At 39.6% G+C, this 14,511-nt stretch overlaps 1 protein-coding gene across 1 annotated transcript; it reads left to right on the top strand.

Moving 5' to 3' along the window:
• The first annotated feature begins 229 nt into the window (after positions 1–229).
• On the top strand, positions 230–13,857 carry LOC143512638 (rhamnose-binding lectin-like). Its single transcript, XM_077003208.1, has 15 exons — positions 230–300; positions 395–430; positions 744–788; positions 2,024–2,153; positions 2,801–2,910; positions 3,142–3,186; positions 7,225–7,360; positions 7,467–7,588; positions 7,821–7,865; positions 8,158–8,293; positions 8,526–8,635; positions 11,687–11,731; positions 12,024–12,159; positions 12,519–12,628; positions 13,571–13,857. Coding segments are annotated over exons 1-15 (1,239 nt in total). The 5' UTR covers positions 230–269; the 3' UTR covers positions 13,573–13,857.
• The last annotated feature ends 654 nt before the right edge of the window (positions 13,858–14,511 follow it).

Genomic DNA, 14,511 nt, shown 5'->3' with positions numbered 1-14,511 from the left:
AAACACAAAAGTGAGTCAACACTCTGCACTTTTTTTTTTTTGGGGGGGGGGGGGGGGGGGGTTGTTATGTTTGGTGTGTGTACATTCACTTAAACACCCTTAGATCAAATTCATAGAACAAAGAACGGCAGAACAATCTTCATTAATCTCCAGGGGAATTACTCTGTTGGAGAAATGCTTCCTGGTTCCAGCATATAAATACTGATCAGCTCAAGTGGATTTGACACTTGGACACTCAGCTGCATCTCTGACACCACCAGCCCAGAACAATGTTCATCCTGAAGCTCAATCTACTCACTTGTAAGTTCTATCCATGTTTTTGAAGCTCAGCCTTAACTCTTGCATCTTAACAAGGTTAGATTTCAGGACTGCCTGTTTCTTTCTCTTTTGTCAGTGCTGATGATAGCTCCTGGCTTGCTCGTTATTGCAGGTAGGTATTTTATGCAACAATGTACCATCAACTCCTTACATCGTCCTAACATTGTCAGAGCACTTATTACTTTCATATCCCCCTTTTTCTTTAATTAATGTTTTTCATTTTATACTTTATTTCTATCAATAGATTTCTGTATATTATCAGAATAGAGTGTGTCTATGTGCATATTGTATATTACTACTGCTTAAAAATGTCAACACTTGATTTAAAAAATAAAACATATACTGTCATGGCAGGGTTTCAGATTGTCTTTACAATTCTAACAGTTTTATTAAATGTACTCATCTATGAGTGTTGGTTCTTTCAGAAAATGAAATCACCTGTTATGGTAGTGTCCAGCACCTCAGCTGTGGTAAGTTTAAATAACTTATTCTCAATATCACAAGTGTAATATAAAAATACATTATTATTGTAGGTAATTCAAAGTCACATTCTATAATAATTTCAAAAAGGAAAACAGTAAAGGCTCTGGTAACTCCAGGGCATCAGGAAAGGAGGTATATCTTTCTGTTCTACTGTCCTGTTGCAGATTATACAGCAACAGACCCGCACACTGAAATAAAAGTCTCTTAGCGTGCTAACAAATGATAGCGCAAGGTGCTCAGTAGAATACAATGCCATAGACTTTGCCGTCTCTCTCTCTTAGTTGGAATAACTCAAGATGGTCTTAAATGTCATGCACTGTAAAGCTGTGGGCTTAAATAGGGAGGTGAATTATGGCATAAAATGAGATGCAGGTGTAATGCTGGGGGTGTCAAGGATTGAAAAGGCGGACAAAAACGCTGAGAAGAGCTAGATTTATCGAAGGGCATCCCATACTCGGGGTCGAACAGGCAGGCTTGGGTTATACAAGAGAGGGAGTCGAAAAATGAAACATAGCCTAGACCAGTGGTTCTCAACATTTTAAACATCCGGGCCTTATGCAAAACGAACAGGCATTAAAACGACAGGCTTAAAAAGGTTCATTTCTTCCAATTGCTTGCGCCGCACCTGCAATACCCATGCGCCCCACACTTTGAGAAACGCTGGCCTAGACGCAGAGACATAACGAACATAAAGATAAACTAGAAACCAAGACACAGAGCAATACGACAAAGCATTATCACCATAACAGGCTGTATGCAAAACAAGGACCAGCAACATACAACACCAAACTTAGGATATAAATAGACCAGACTCAACAAGCAACACATGAATCCAATAACGAGGGGTCCGGGTTACAAACCATGAGGAGGAACTAGAACACGCACATGGTTAACATAACAAAACATGCATGACTGACAGTTGGGGGAGGGGCTAACCATGAAAGCAGATGAGGAAGGCGTGTCAGTAGGAGGGAGACCAGGAGTGTGGGCATCTCCCCAGAGGGCTGGGACCTGCTCACCGTGACACTCTTACTACAGTGGTAAATGTAAACTATAATTTAAGAATGTTGAAGCCATAACTTGTCAGTGCAATGAAAATTTTTTATGAAATTATTATTTACATACTGTGCCATAGTATTTGACCTAATCCTTTAACAGTTTGAATACTTTCTCAGCATTGCAGAGAATAAACATATTTGTATCCACACTTTCATGCTTTCAGACACTGGACTAATAAATGTGACATCTGCAATATATGGCCGGACAGACAAAAGCATTTGTAGTGTTGGTCGTCCTGCTTCTGAAACCCAGAACACCGCATGTACCTTGAATATTCCCATCATCTCTGCTAGGTACAACAAACATACATAGCATATAATAAGTATTTTATTTTTCTATATCTCTTATGACCCTGAATAGGATTGGTCCATAAAAGAAATGACCAAATAAACAATATGGAATGTTGGTTTTAAAGACTCCAGTAAATACTGGAAAGATCAGACTAATAATTTTATACCCTCTTCAGCCAAAACTGAATCAAAATAATGGAAATCAATCTGTCAAAACGGTTTTGATTCAGAATATGCTAACACAGTCACACTGTGTAATTGATGTGATTTCACTACCTGGTGTGCTGTCATGCAGAGCCATTGAGATGGACAAGGCTTGTTTTTTTAATGGATTCAAGAACAAGAGCAATTTTCTCTAGTGGACAGCTTGTGATCTGCTTCTATTTCTATTCTATATAAGAACTACTTATTTTTCATAAACACAACAAACACACAAAGGTGTCAATTCCAGGTTCAGAAAGTAAAAGTCCTCACCAGGATTTTGCTCAGGCTTCCTGGATTGTGTTGATTCCACTAATTTTACCTGGATTGCACTAATTTGAAAATCTAGCAAGCTTGAGCAAAATCCTGGTGAGGACTTTTACTTTCTGAACCTGGAATTGACACCTCTGCAAACACATCTGTCACTTAATATCCTTTGTTATAAACAGGTGCAATGGGTATAGACAGTGTGAGTTTAAGACTGATACGCTTGGCAGCCCGGACCCGTGTATTGGAACGTTCAAGTACTACAACACAACTTACACCTGTACAGAAGGCCGTAAGTATAACATACAGGATAAAGTCTGCTAGAGTTTGACATCTACCGTATTGTTGTAAACCTTTAAACACCTGCAGCGCTGCAAATTTCTGACTATTATACACCTGATACATATTATTAATTATTAATTGTCCTTAACCATACTTATTAGAGTGACCTCTTAATCCAGGAGTTCTGCAGGATGGTAGACGTCCAGGTCCTAATGCATATTGTTTTATCTCTTTCCACCAGGTGTCAATGTAATATGTGAGGATGGCTACAGCACACTGGACTGTGGTGAGAACAACACCCTTCATCATTGCCTTATTGTCCATAAGGCAATATAGGCAAATGCTAGAGGTGCCGCCTGTCGTGTGCATGCGTTTTTTTTATACAAATGAACAATTATTAAATGTGAAAACAAGCAAATTCCACATAATCACAATTTCATTGTTTAACAATATTAGTCAAATTAATAATTATAATAACAACACATGACACCTATCACGCGCGCCAACCCGTCCGCCCTCGTGCGCGATTTAAAAAAACTAATCAAATTAATTAGAAGCTTTGTAATTAATTGAAATTAATCGCATTTCAGTATTTAACATGAGAAATATTCATTTAAGTTTGAATGATGAATGAATCAATTAACATAATCATAAACTTCAACATCTTGTTAATTTTTCCACCAGTCTACTACACAGACCAATAGATGAGTGCAGAAAACAGAGCAAATAGTTTTCAGAACACTGGAAATTCTGACCAAAAATGTTGTTTAATTTTGGGAGTTTTGCTCAGGATATTGGAAGAATAAGAACTGAAGTAAATCAGAAGATGTTTTTTAATACCATTTTAGATGGTAGACTTTCTTTAATTTCCCAGGCCTCTGCCACAGTCATCTCCATAGTGCCTTGAAGTGGTCTTCTGCATGCTCAAAGCAAATTACTGGATCTTCCATTCATCATCTATAATATGAGCTGTCACACCAAGATAATTCTTGTTGCTAATAGAGGTCCAGTGATCCCCAATCAGAGCCACATTTGTGGCGCTCTTCACAATAACCTGTTTTACTTCCCTTTCCTCATCATACAGCTGCTGGATTTTCTTCTACATTGTCTTTCTGGACGGCAGTTCGTAACTTGCACCAGCTGACGCAATTTGCAGCGCTTCTTGTAAAGCCTGGTTTATACTTTCACTAGTGACCGTAGCGCGCGACTCCGCCCATCTCGCGCGAACCTCCGCGAACGGAGGAAGCGTTTAAACTTGCCGCATCTTACTTAAGCCTTCGACCACAGAGAGCGGTCTACAGTCCTCAGCAATCCATCTCGCCATTGGTCAATTTGCCTGACGTGGACTTTGACATTTTGTTTCCTAATTTGAACCCCAACATGTGGTTGAGTGTTGACTGGCGACACTGTTTGCTTGTACTAGGAATACATTTAGCAGCTAAGTTATCATTATTGACCTGCGCCTTAGCCCCAACATGTTTTGCGTTAAGGTGGTAACTAAGGGTGGAAGTGCTCCTGTGATAAGCGAACTCCTTCCTACATAAAGTGCAAATAACATTATTTGTGTTTGTACTTCCATCTGGAAGTTTCTTATTTTATAAATTTCCCACCCACCAGCGTAGCCTCTTCAGTCATCTCCATCATGCTCATCTTATTGTGCGTCAGTAGCGAACCGTGACCATTAAACCTGAGCCTACTACCACCCCCCCCCTCGTAATTAACTGCAATAAAGAAAATAATAATAATCAATAAATAAATAATTGAGACGACAGTACAGCTTTAGAAACACAATAATCAATATCTATACTAGATAACTTAAGCAAAATAAGGATCCAAAAAAATAAGGTTCACAGCTCCGTGTTCCTCGTAAGTGGAATATGTAAACAACGCGCACAAGGGCATCAAAGGACTGAATCAAAACTAGCTAGCGGTGGTACGCTAATGACAGCTAGCGTCGCCACAGTGGGCGGAAATTATCATACAGTTAAGCCCGCCCACTAAGAGGGAAGATATGATTGGTCAATTTTACTGTCATTTGAAACTAGTATTGCACTGAATTATAACTGCCAGTCCCTCTGTAAACGAACAGCGGGCATCACAGTCCTGATAGGGGGAGACACAGGCTCACAGGCTTCCACTTAACCCCTCACCTTCAAACCCCTCACCTTTCCAAAGGTGTCAAAAGTATTCATTCATTACTTGGGTAGAAGTATAGATAATGGGGTTTAAAAATACTTCTGTAGAAGTTGAAGTATCAACTCAATAATTTTACTCAAGTAAAAGTGTAAAAGTACTGGTTTCAAAACTACTTAAAATATAAAAGTAAAAGTAGTGTAAGGGGGGAAATGCCATTAAGCACAAAAACGTAAGCCGCATCACAGGGGTCTATACGGCACTACCCCATCTCCCCCAGATACATTTTTCTAAAAGCCATAATGACTGTAATGTTATTTTAAAATGTCAATGTTAAAAAAATCAGATGCACTATGCTAACTGTTTTAGCCGCATATATGCCCACTAAAACGAATGAATTTTAGTAAAATGTAACTTTATTAAAACCATATTGTCACGGTGGCGAGGGAGGGGCAATAAATGGAAATGCTTGGGAACATTAACTCAGCCATGAAGTGGTAGGCCACGTAAACTGACATAGCGGGGTCAGCGGATACTGAAAGCGCACAGTGCGAAGAGGTCGCCAACTTTCTGCAGACTCAATCACTACAGACATCCAAACTTCACGTAGCCTTCAGATTAGCTCAAGAATATTGTGCATAGAGTTCCATGGAATGGGTTTGCATGGTTAAGCAGTTCATTACGAGAGTGGTGTAAAGCACGCCGCTACTGACCTCTAGAGCAGTGGAGGCGCGTTTTCTGGAATGACGAATTGTGCTTCTCCATCTGGCAATCTGATGGGTTTGGTGATTGCTAAAAGAATGGTACTTGTCTGACTGCATTGTGCTAAGTGTAAAGTTTGGTGGAGGGGGGATTAAGGTGTGGGGTTGTTTTTCAGGAGCTGTGCTTGGCCCCTTAGTTCCAGTGAAAGGAACTCTGTTTGCTTCAGTATACCAAGACATTTTGGACAATTAAATGCTGCCATCTTTGTGGGAACAGTTTGGAGCTGGCCCCTTCTTCTTCCAACATGACTGTGCAACAGTGCATAAAGCAAGGTCCATAAAGGCATGGATGGCAGAGTCTGGTGTGGATGAACTTGACCAGCCTGCACAGAGTTCGTACCTCAACCCGTTTGAATAACTCTGGGATGAATTAGAGCAGAGACTGAGAGTCAGGCCTTCTCTGCCAACATCAGTATGTATTAAACAGACTTCCCAGAAGAGTTGAAGCTGTTATAGTTACAAAGGGTGGACCAATGGAAGCTAATACTAATGCCTATGAACAGGCCAGGGCTTAATTTGAGCCGGATCCTGCCGGAACAAGGGTGTGTTCCGGGAACTGTCTGCCTCGATCCGGTAACTTTCAAGCCTACTAATTATAAGTTATGAAATTCTGTCTGCGTTGAACCAATTAATTGAACAATCAATTCTATAAAATACATTATTAAACACAAGATCCACATTCAGACTTCCTAAATGTCTCCCCTATAAAGCTAGTTATACTTTCGTGAGTGACCGTAGCGCGACTCCGCCCACCTTGTGCACGTCACATTCTTTGCAGTGTTCTCCGAAATGATATGTGGTAGTACAAAGAAACACCCCTCAACAACAGGGGAAGAAACATTAACATTTACATTTATGGCATTTACCTGACCAATTGTAATGTTGCTGTCACATTACGGTCCCCGAACCCTTCCTTTGGGGCATGTGTTAACGTTGTCTGCGTCTATTAGTCTGTGTCAGTGTATCTCCATGGGTGCGGGTGCGTCTTGTCATTATCCGTCTCACCTGTGGCTCGTCTCGTCATCACTTGGGGTTGATGTGGTCTGTCTATTTAATGTGCATTCGCGCAGTGTCTTGTGCTCGTCGTTGTCTAAGTCTGCACGTTGCTGTTTATGTGTATTGTTCTCCGTGCGCTATTGCGTAAGATGGACACAAATTAAGTATTATATCTCATTGATTTGGTGCCCCCTCTAGTGCACCGCCCCTATGCGTCGCATACGCTGCATACCCCCTTTTTGCGCCACTGCCCCTTGTCTCATGCCGCTGTTTGCGTTCCGGCATCGTTTGATTTACAAATTAAGCACTGCCTACGAATGATTAGTATGCCCAGTGGTAGCATACGAGGACACCATATTTTACTTTTGAGTGTTCTGAGAATTCATTATTGTGGAAGCACAACGTTTCAAACTGTTCACTGTGTCTCTGCACAGGGAATGATGTGATTGACATCATCAATGCTAACTACGGGCGCACAGATTCTACAACCTGCTCCAAAGGGCTCCCCAGTTTCATTCTGGCTAACACTAACTGCTATGCTTCCAACACACTCTCTATTGTGGCTACAAGGTACATTTTTGTATTTTTTGTATTTTTACAAGAAAAAGCAGAGGCAGTGTTGCTCCTCAGTAAGCACCCTTAAGAGCTCTAAGTAACATCTCACTTTACCTCACAGGTGTAATGGGAAGAACAGTTGTACTGTACGTGCTTCATACACCATCTTTAATGATCCATGTATTGGGACTTCCAAGTACCTCACTGTCTCCTATCGTTGCCTCCCACCTTTGCGTCCTATTTGTAAGTAATTATTCCTCCAAGCAGTAATTAACCTTCCTTTCAGATACTCTATCCTATTCTATCCATACTAAAATCTACTTCATTACATGTAATGAATGATCAACTAGCTTTGGCAAAAATCATATACCAAGGTGTGTTAGTGTGTTGAAATATGTCTAAAAAAAATTGAACTTTTGTCTTGGTTTCTCCATTTAACAAGCACAACTTCTGCTGTGATTTTTGTGTCCTGCAGACACCAGTGTGACCTGTGAGGGTAATAATGCCATGCTGACCTGTGGTTTGTACAGCTTCCTTTTAACATGTTGTATTCTTAAATCTTTTTTGACAGATATATTCTTGAGATCATAGAATGTAATAGAATGTAATAAGCTTTATTATTCCTGTATGCAGTCAACTTTCTGTAGATAAAATGTTGTTTTCATATTATTATTATTATTACCTCTTTAAGAAACTTGAGTGATGATAGTTTCCAAACATACACAGGATTCTTTCAATGTAGTCTTGATCTTTGCCAGTTGGTTTGTAGACATAGTAACCTGTTTTGTTATGCTAAACTCCTTCAATTGTAGTGGCGGGTGTTTTAAAAATCCTCAGTGCTAACTATGGCCGGACGGATAACACCACCTGTTCTGCTGGACGACCCAGCAACCAAACCACTAATACCAACTGTTATGGGAACAACACATTGTCTGAAGTTACAAGGAGGTGGGAACTAGTTAAATGTCAAAAGAATGTCTGTACTATGTTTATATTAATTCATAAAAGGCCAATCTTAATGAAGTATAAAAACATGTACCTGTTTTTATGTGGTGGTGTGTAACCATGGAAATAGAGGGGCAAAGCAAACATTTTCACAAATGCAGCCATCCACCATGCAGTTCCTCATTAAGTTTTTTTTCTTTTCTCATTATATTTACACACTTTTCTCCTTCCACAGGTGTAAAGGCCACAGTAGCTGTGTGGTCCCTGCCACAAATGGAGTTTTTTCAGATCCCTGTGATCTCACATACAAATACCTGAGCATTAAGTATTCCTGCGTGGATCTCTGTGAGTTTCTCCATCATCATCACACATTTATACAATTCACTGCTCACCACAGCACAGTGGCTTAGATCTAATTTACCCCAGTTCGGTTATACAGATTGTGTGTAGTTTTTCACACTAAATTTTAACCTACATTTACACTATGCAGTCAAATGCCTCTCTGATTAACCAGACTGAAATCTGATTGGTATATAGCATGAAAATGCAATGCTACTCATACATTTCAATTGTCTTGAAGAAACATCATGTGACATCAGCGGTGAGAGACAGATGTCAAGACACATAGCACACTCACTGACATTAACAAAGACCAGTGTTTAGTGCTGGCACGACACCACTAACGCCACAGCCTAGACCACCCTACCTGGGGGCACAAAGGGAAGTAGAATAAGCAGAAACACTGGTAGCTCCTCCAATAGTTGCACACTTTCCAGATTTACCTCTCCTGATTATTGACTCATTTCTCCCTCATTATTTTCCTTTAATTAGGTAAATTTTTGAATGCCAATATTTCACACTCTTTAGGGAGGCAGAGTAAGTACTTCATCCTATAAGAATTTTCTTTCACTCCAGCAAACAAAATTGTCAGAGACACAAAGAACAATAACCAGAGATTGAAAGGCAAAACTAACATCAACAAACACTCAAGCACAAAAGGTACATAACCACAATATATAAATCATGGCCTCTGACCAAGGATATGTATTACTGGGTTTTGCAGACGCTAAGACCCAATGTCTGAAAGTATATCTTTTTGTCAAAACAGCAAATGCCACACACATACACAGGCAAAACATCTCAAACTTGGAAAAAGCATACACTTCAAACAAAACTCTTACAACACTCGCCAAAACCATATTATTGCATCCAAACTACACACAAATATCAGATGATTAGCCTTTCCCATATGACAACTACACACTGATGTGACAAATGGAAAACACTACCATGTGTTTGTTCAGTTTTTAGTCTGCTATAAAGGCCTGTAAGAGTACTCACATATACATGTATATGCACAAATATAGATACTGCATATTCAGTACATTTACACCATAAAGTGCAATGCAATTACAAGGGGAAGGTTTTTTTGTTTTGCACGAACATTACAGCAACACATGCTGTGTATGCACTGTAAACATATGGATAACAAAAACGCTTTTGAGTCTTGCTACAAGATCTCATCAAGATCACAGGCAGTGTCCTCTATGTCAAGACAGTGGGGGATGTACCTTGTTAAATGACGTATCCACGCCTCTCATGCTCCGTCATTAATACCGCACATTTTTCGCGTTATCGGATATATGAGTTAATCGGTATTAGCTTGACGGGTTAACTAGCGAGCTAACAAGATTACCTCAGCTTGGACTCACTAGCTACGTTAATAAAAAATGTAAAAACTATATATATGTAATCTAACAAATTGTATTTTTCATTCTCAGTGACACTACTTGTAATGGTACTTGGGTTGCACTTGGTTTGCACATCATATTTTTTAAATGTTTTATTTTGTGTTTGTATCTACTTACACTTGTAAATTGCTGGCTCGCCGCTTTCCGCCATTTTATTTTTCTAACTTTGAACTCCTCCGCTGCTCCAGTTGAATCATGGGATAGGACAGTGTGCTGCAATCACATACTTAAAAATGGCTGCCGATGCAGTACGTCATCCGGGTACGTTTCGCGTACTGGTATAATGCATACTGTGGTTTGGGACGTACTAGGTTGCTCGCATACTGCTTCTCGCGTACTATATAGTAGTGTAGTACTCGGTTTCGGACGGGCCTCTGGACTGACTCGGGCGCCTCTAGTGGTGGTAGGAGGAGTGTTCTGAGCCAGCCCTGACATGTTTTCTCTGTATATACTTCCTCTAAAGCAAATTATAAACCATTTTAATATTGATTATCATATTTTTGCAGATGATATTCAACTCTATTTCTCATTTAAGCCTAGCGAAGTGCATAGTTTGTGTAGGCTCATAGATTGTCTTCAGTCTATCAAATAATGGACTTCAACTAACTTTCTACAGCTAAATGAAGTCCTAATCATTGCTCCAGAAAGCATTGTATCTCAAGTCAATCAAAACATGGGGTTTCTTTCATCTGCTGTCCATTCTAGTCTACATAATCTGGGTGTTATGTTTGACCAGAGTTTGATGTTTGACAAGCATGTTAAACAGCTGTCAAGATTTTGTTTTTTCCACTTGAGGAATATCAGTAAACTGAGGTCTATAGTTTCAAACACAGAACTAGAGATGCGTTTATCTCACATCGTATAGACTACTGTAATGCCCTTTTTCCCCCTCAAAGCAAGTCTGCTTGTGGCCGGTTATAGTTGATTCAAAATGCTGCTGCAAGATTGCTGACAAAATCTAACAGATGGTCTCACATAACCCCTCTTTTAATATCCCTGCACTGGCTTTCATGTTGATTACAGGATTCAGTTTAAATTGTTAACTCTTACTTAGAGAGCATTACACAGTCAGACTCCTACATATGTGGCTGATACGCTCCACCCTCACGAATCAGCCCCTTCTCTCTGCTCTAACAACTTGAACTTGCTGTCTGTTCTTCGCACTCGGCTAAAGACCCGGGGAGATCCAGCATTCCGGGTTGTTGCTCCTAAACTGTGGAACTCATTGCGTCCTCTTTTAAGATCGGCAGACTCTGTGGACTCTTTTAAGAAACATCTTAAGATTTACCATTTCAAACAAACATTTAGGCAAATGGGCTAGTCAGTAGTCTGGGCTGTTTCGTGTATATGTTGTGTTAATGTGCTGTACTCGTTTAGTGACTACCTTATCTTTTCTTGCTTTTATGTTTTATCTTTTTTGTAAAGCACGTTGTGGCCTGTGCCTGAGAAAGGTGCTATGTAAATAAAGTTTACTTACTTACTTACAATTGATGAATTATCAAGTATCTTTCGCAAAAGTACGAAGGTTTTAAGTGTTTTGAGCTATGTCTAAAAGTAAACTGGGTTTAATGGAACTTTGTTTTGGTTGCTCACATTTAACAAGCATCGTGGAAACTACTTCTGCTGTGATTTCTGTGTCCCGCAGACACCAGTGTTACCTGTGAGGGTAATGATGCTGTGCTGACGTGTGGTTTGTACAGCTTCCTTTTAACATGTTGTATTCTTAAATCATTTTTGACAGATGTATTCTTGAGATCATAGAATGTAAAAAGCTGTATTATTCCTGTATGCATTCAACTTTCTGTAGACAACTGTGTTAAAATTTTATTTTCATATTATTATTATTATTACCTCTTTAAGAAACTTGAGTGATGATAGTTTCCAAACATATCCAGGATTCTTTCAATGTAGTCTTGATCTTTGATAGTTGGTTTGTAGACATAGTAACCTGTTTTTGTTTTGCTAAACTCCTTCAATTGTAGAGGCGGGTGTTTTAAATATCCTTGGTGCTAACTATGGCCGAACTGATTCCACCACCTGTTCTGCTGGACGACCCATCAGCCAAACCACTAAAACCGACTGCTCTGGAGTCAAGACATTGTCTGAAGTTATGAAGAGGTGAGTACAATTAGTCAAATGTCAAAAGAATGTCTATCCTACTTTTATATTAAGTAGGCCAATCTTAATGAAGTATAAAAAAAACCCCCAAAATTCTGGACAATACAGATCTTATAAACATTTTAGTCCATGATCATCAGTGGAGTACTGTCACAGTACAGCCCCTGACTGCTCCCTCAGGCATGTCTGTGTGCATGTTTATGTTCGTCTGTGTTCACATGTGCCTGTGTTTATGTGGTGGTGTGTAACCATGGAAATAGAGGGGCAAATCAACCATTTTAACAAATGCAACCATCCACCATGCAGTTCCTCATTAAGTTTTTTTCTCATTATATTTACACACTTTTCTCCTTCCACAGGTGTGGAGGCCACAGTAGCTGTGTGGTCCCTGCCACAAACGAAGTTTTTTCAGATCCCTGTTATCTCACCTACAAATACCTGAGCATTAAGTATTCCTGCGTGGATCACTGTGAGTTTCTCCATCATCATCACCTATTTATACAATTCACTGCTCACCACAGCACAGTGGCTGATACAGATATCATATATATCGTATACAGATCGTGTGTAGTTTTTCACACTAAATTTTAACCTACATTTACACTATGCAGTCAAATGCCTCTCTGATTAACCAGACTGAAATCTGATTGGTATATAGCATGAAAATGCAATACTGCTCATACATTTCAATTGTCTTGAAGAAACATCATGTGACGTCAGCAGTGAGAGACGGATGCCAAGACACATAGCACACTCACTGACAGTGTTTAGTGCTGGCACGACACCGCTAATGCCACAGCCTAGACCACCCTACCTGGGGGCACAAAGGGAAGTAGAATAAGCAGAAACACTGGGACAACAATAATCATAGGCATGAACACTGTAACACAATGGAGCATATTCATGAAGGGAAACACATTAGGCACAAACAGGGACGGTGATAGGAACTGGCACCAACTGTCCAGGTTGCCAGGCACAAAGAGTCACACCCGTCTGATCTCCTTTCCCCGTAGCTCCTCCAATAGTTGCACACTTTCCAGATTTACCTCTCCTGATTATTGACTCATTTCTCCCTCATTATTTTCCTTTAATTAGGTTAATTAGCTAGCTAGCTAAAATAGCTAACATAGTTGGTGCTTTCTGATAGCTCAAGCTGGCGTGTCTTCTGTGTGTTATATTTGTAACTTACCTTGATGTTTCTTCAAGTTTCAAGGTGAATTTTTGAAGACCAATATTTAGGGAGGCAGAGTAGGCACTTCATCCTATAAAAAAATTCTTTCTCCACTACATATTCAATATTGATCTACTATGTATAAACAAACTTTATAAAAAATTTCCAAACTCAAAAGGCTACTTATAGGCTACTGACACGACATTTTATTGCTATTGACTGCTCTTCATTTTCTTACAGAACAACCCAATGAATTCCATCTTCTTCCTTGGTGTCCTCTTTTATCTGCAAAAGATCCAGATCAAGTTAAAATATGTAACTCTGCATTATCCTATCCTACAGAGGCATGCTGCACACTAAATGAAATAATTCCAATGGTTGTACTTTTAGACTTCGGGGCTGTATTATACCTACATGTGACCAAGTGCTAATGAATATATTAGAGGTCTACCTGGCACTACATGACTAGTACAATGAAATATTTATACATGAATTACGTAGATACAAAAACATGCTAAATAACAAACATCAAAATCATTTATTTGCTTTATTTATTTATTTGGGGTGGGGGGCGGGGACGATGACAAGTTTCTCTGCTTATCCTTCTGTTCTGTGGGATTTCTTAGCTCAGTAGCCTTTTGAAAGTGGAGATGCATGTCATTAAAGAGCACAGCATTACTCCATTGCGTATGCCTCTTGCTTTGTCCACCAGATACCACATGGGTGTCAGAATGAAATGATTCTGCCATAATTCAGTGATGAAACAGGCAAGTCCATCAAGTGGACAAAATTAACCTTTAAACTATTGTATGATAATTAACTCCACTGAGAGAAAATGTGCTTTTTTCACATCTCACCTCTTTGTCACTATGGAGTTTACTCTTCATCTGTTGTCTGTAATGTAATGTAATGTCTGTTGTCCCTGAGAAGGATTGATGGTTACCTAACTTTGTATGGCCAATACCTCCCTCCTTTGTTTGTATAATCTTTTAAAATCTTAACCCTAAGGCAATGACTATCAACCATTCCACCTAATGTTGATTCTCCAAATGCTCTCACCTTCATCCCACATTGACCCCTCCTTAAACTCCTCTTCCTCAACACCTTCATCTCCCACTTACCCCTCCTTAAACAACTTTTGTTGTCCTCCCAAGTAAGACTACACTGGGAACTGGGTGTGA

This window comes from Brachyhypopomus gauderio, chromosome 4, assembly GCF_052324685.1.
Source record: "Brachyhypopomus gauderio isolate BG-103 chromosome 4, BGAUD_0.2, whole genome shotgun sequence".
Taxonomy (NCBI): Eukaryota; Metazoa; Chordata; class Actinopteri; order Gymnotiformes; family Hypopomidae; genus Brachyhypopomus; species Brachyhypopomus gauderio.
This window is presented reverse-complemented; position numbering and strand designations above follow the sequence as displayed.

Coding starts and splice junctions, on each gene's coding strand:
- LOC143512638 (XM_077003208.1), top strand. CDS start 270: ATGTTCATCCTGAAGCTCAATCTACTCACTT. Junction 431..743: donor TGGCTTGCTCGTTATTGCAG/GTAGGTATTTTA, acceptor TGGTTCTTTCAG/AAAATGAAATCACCTGTTAT. Junction 2,911..3,141: donor TTACACCTGTACAGAAGGCC/GTAAGTATAACA, acceptor TCTTTCCACCAG/GTGTCAATGTAATATGTGAG.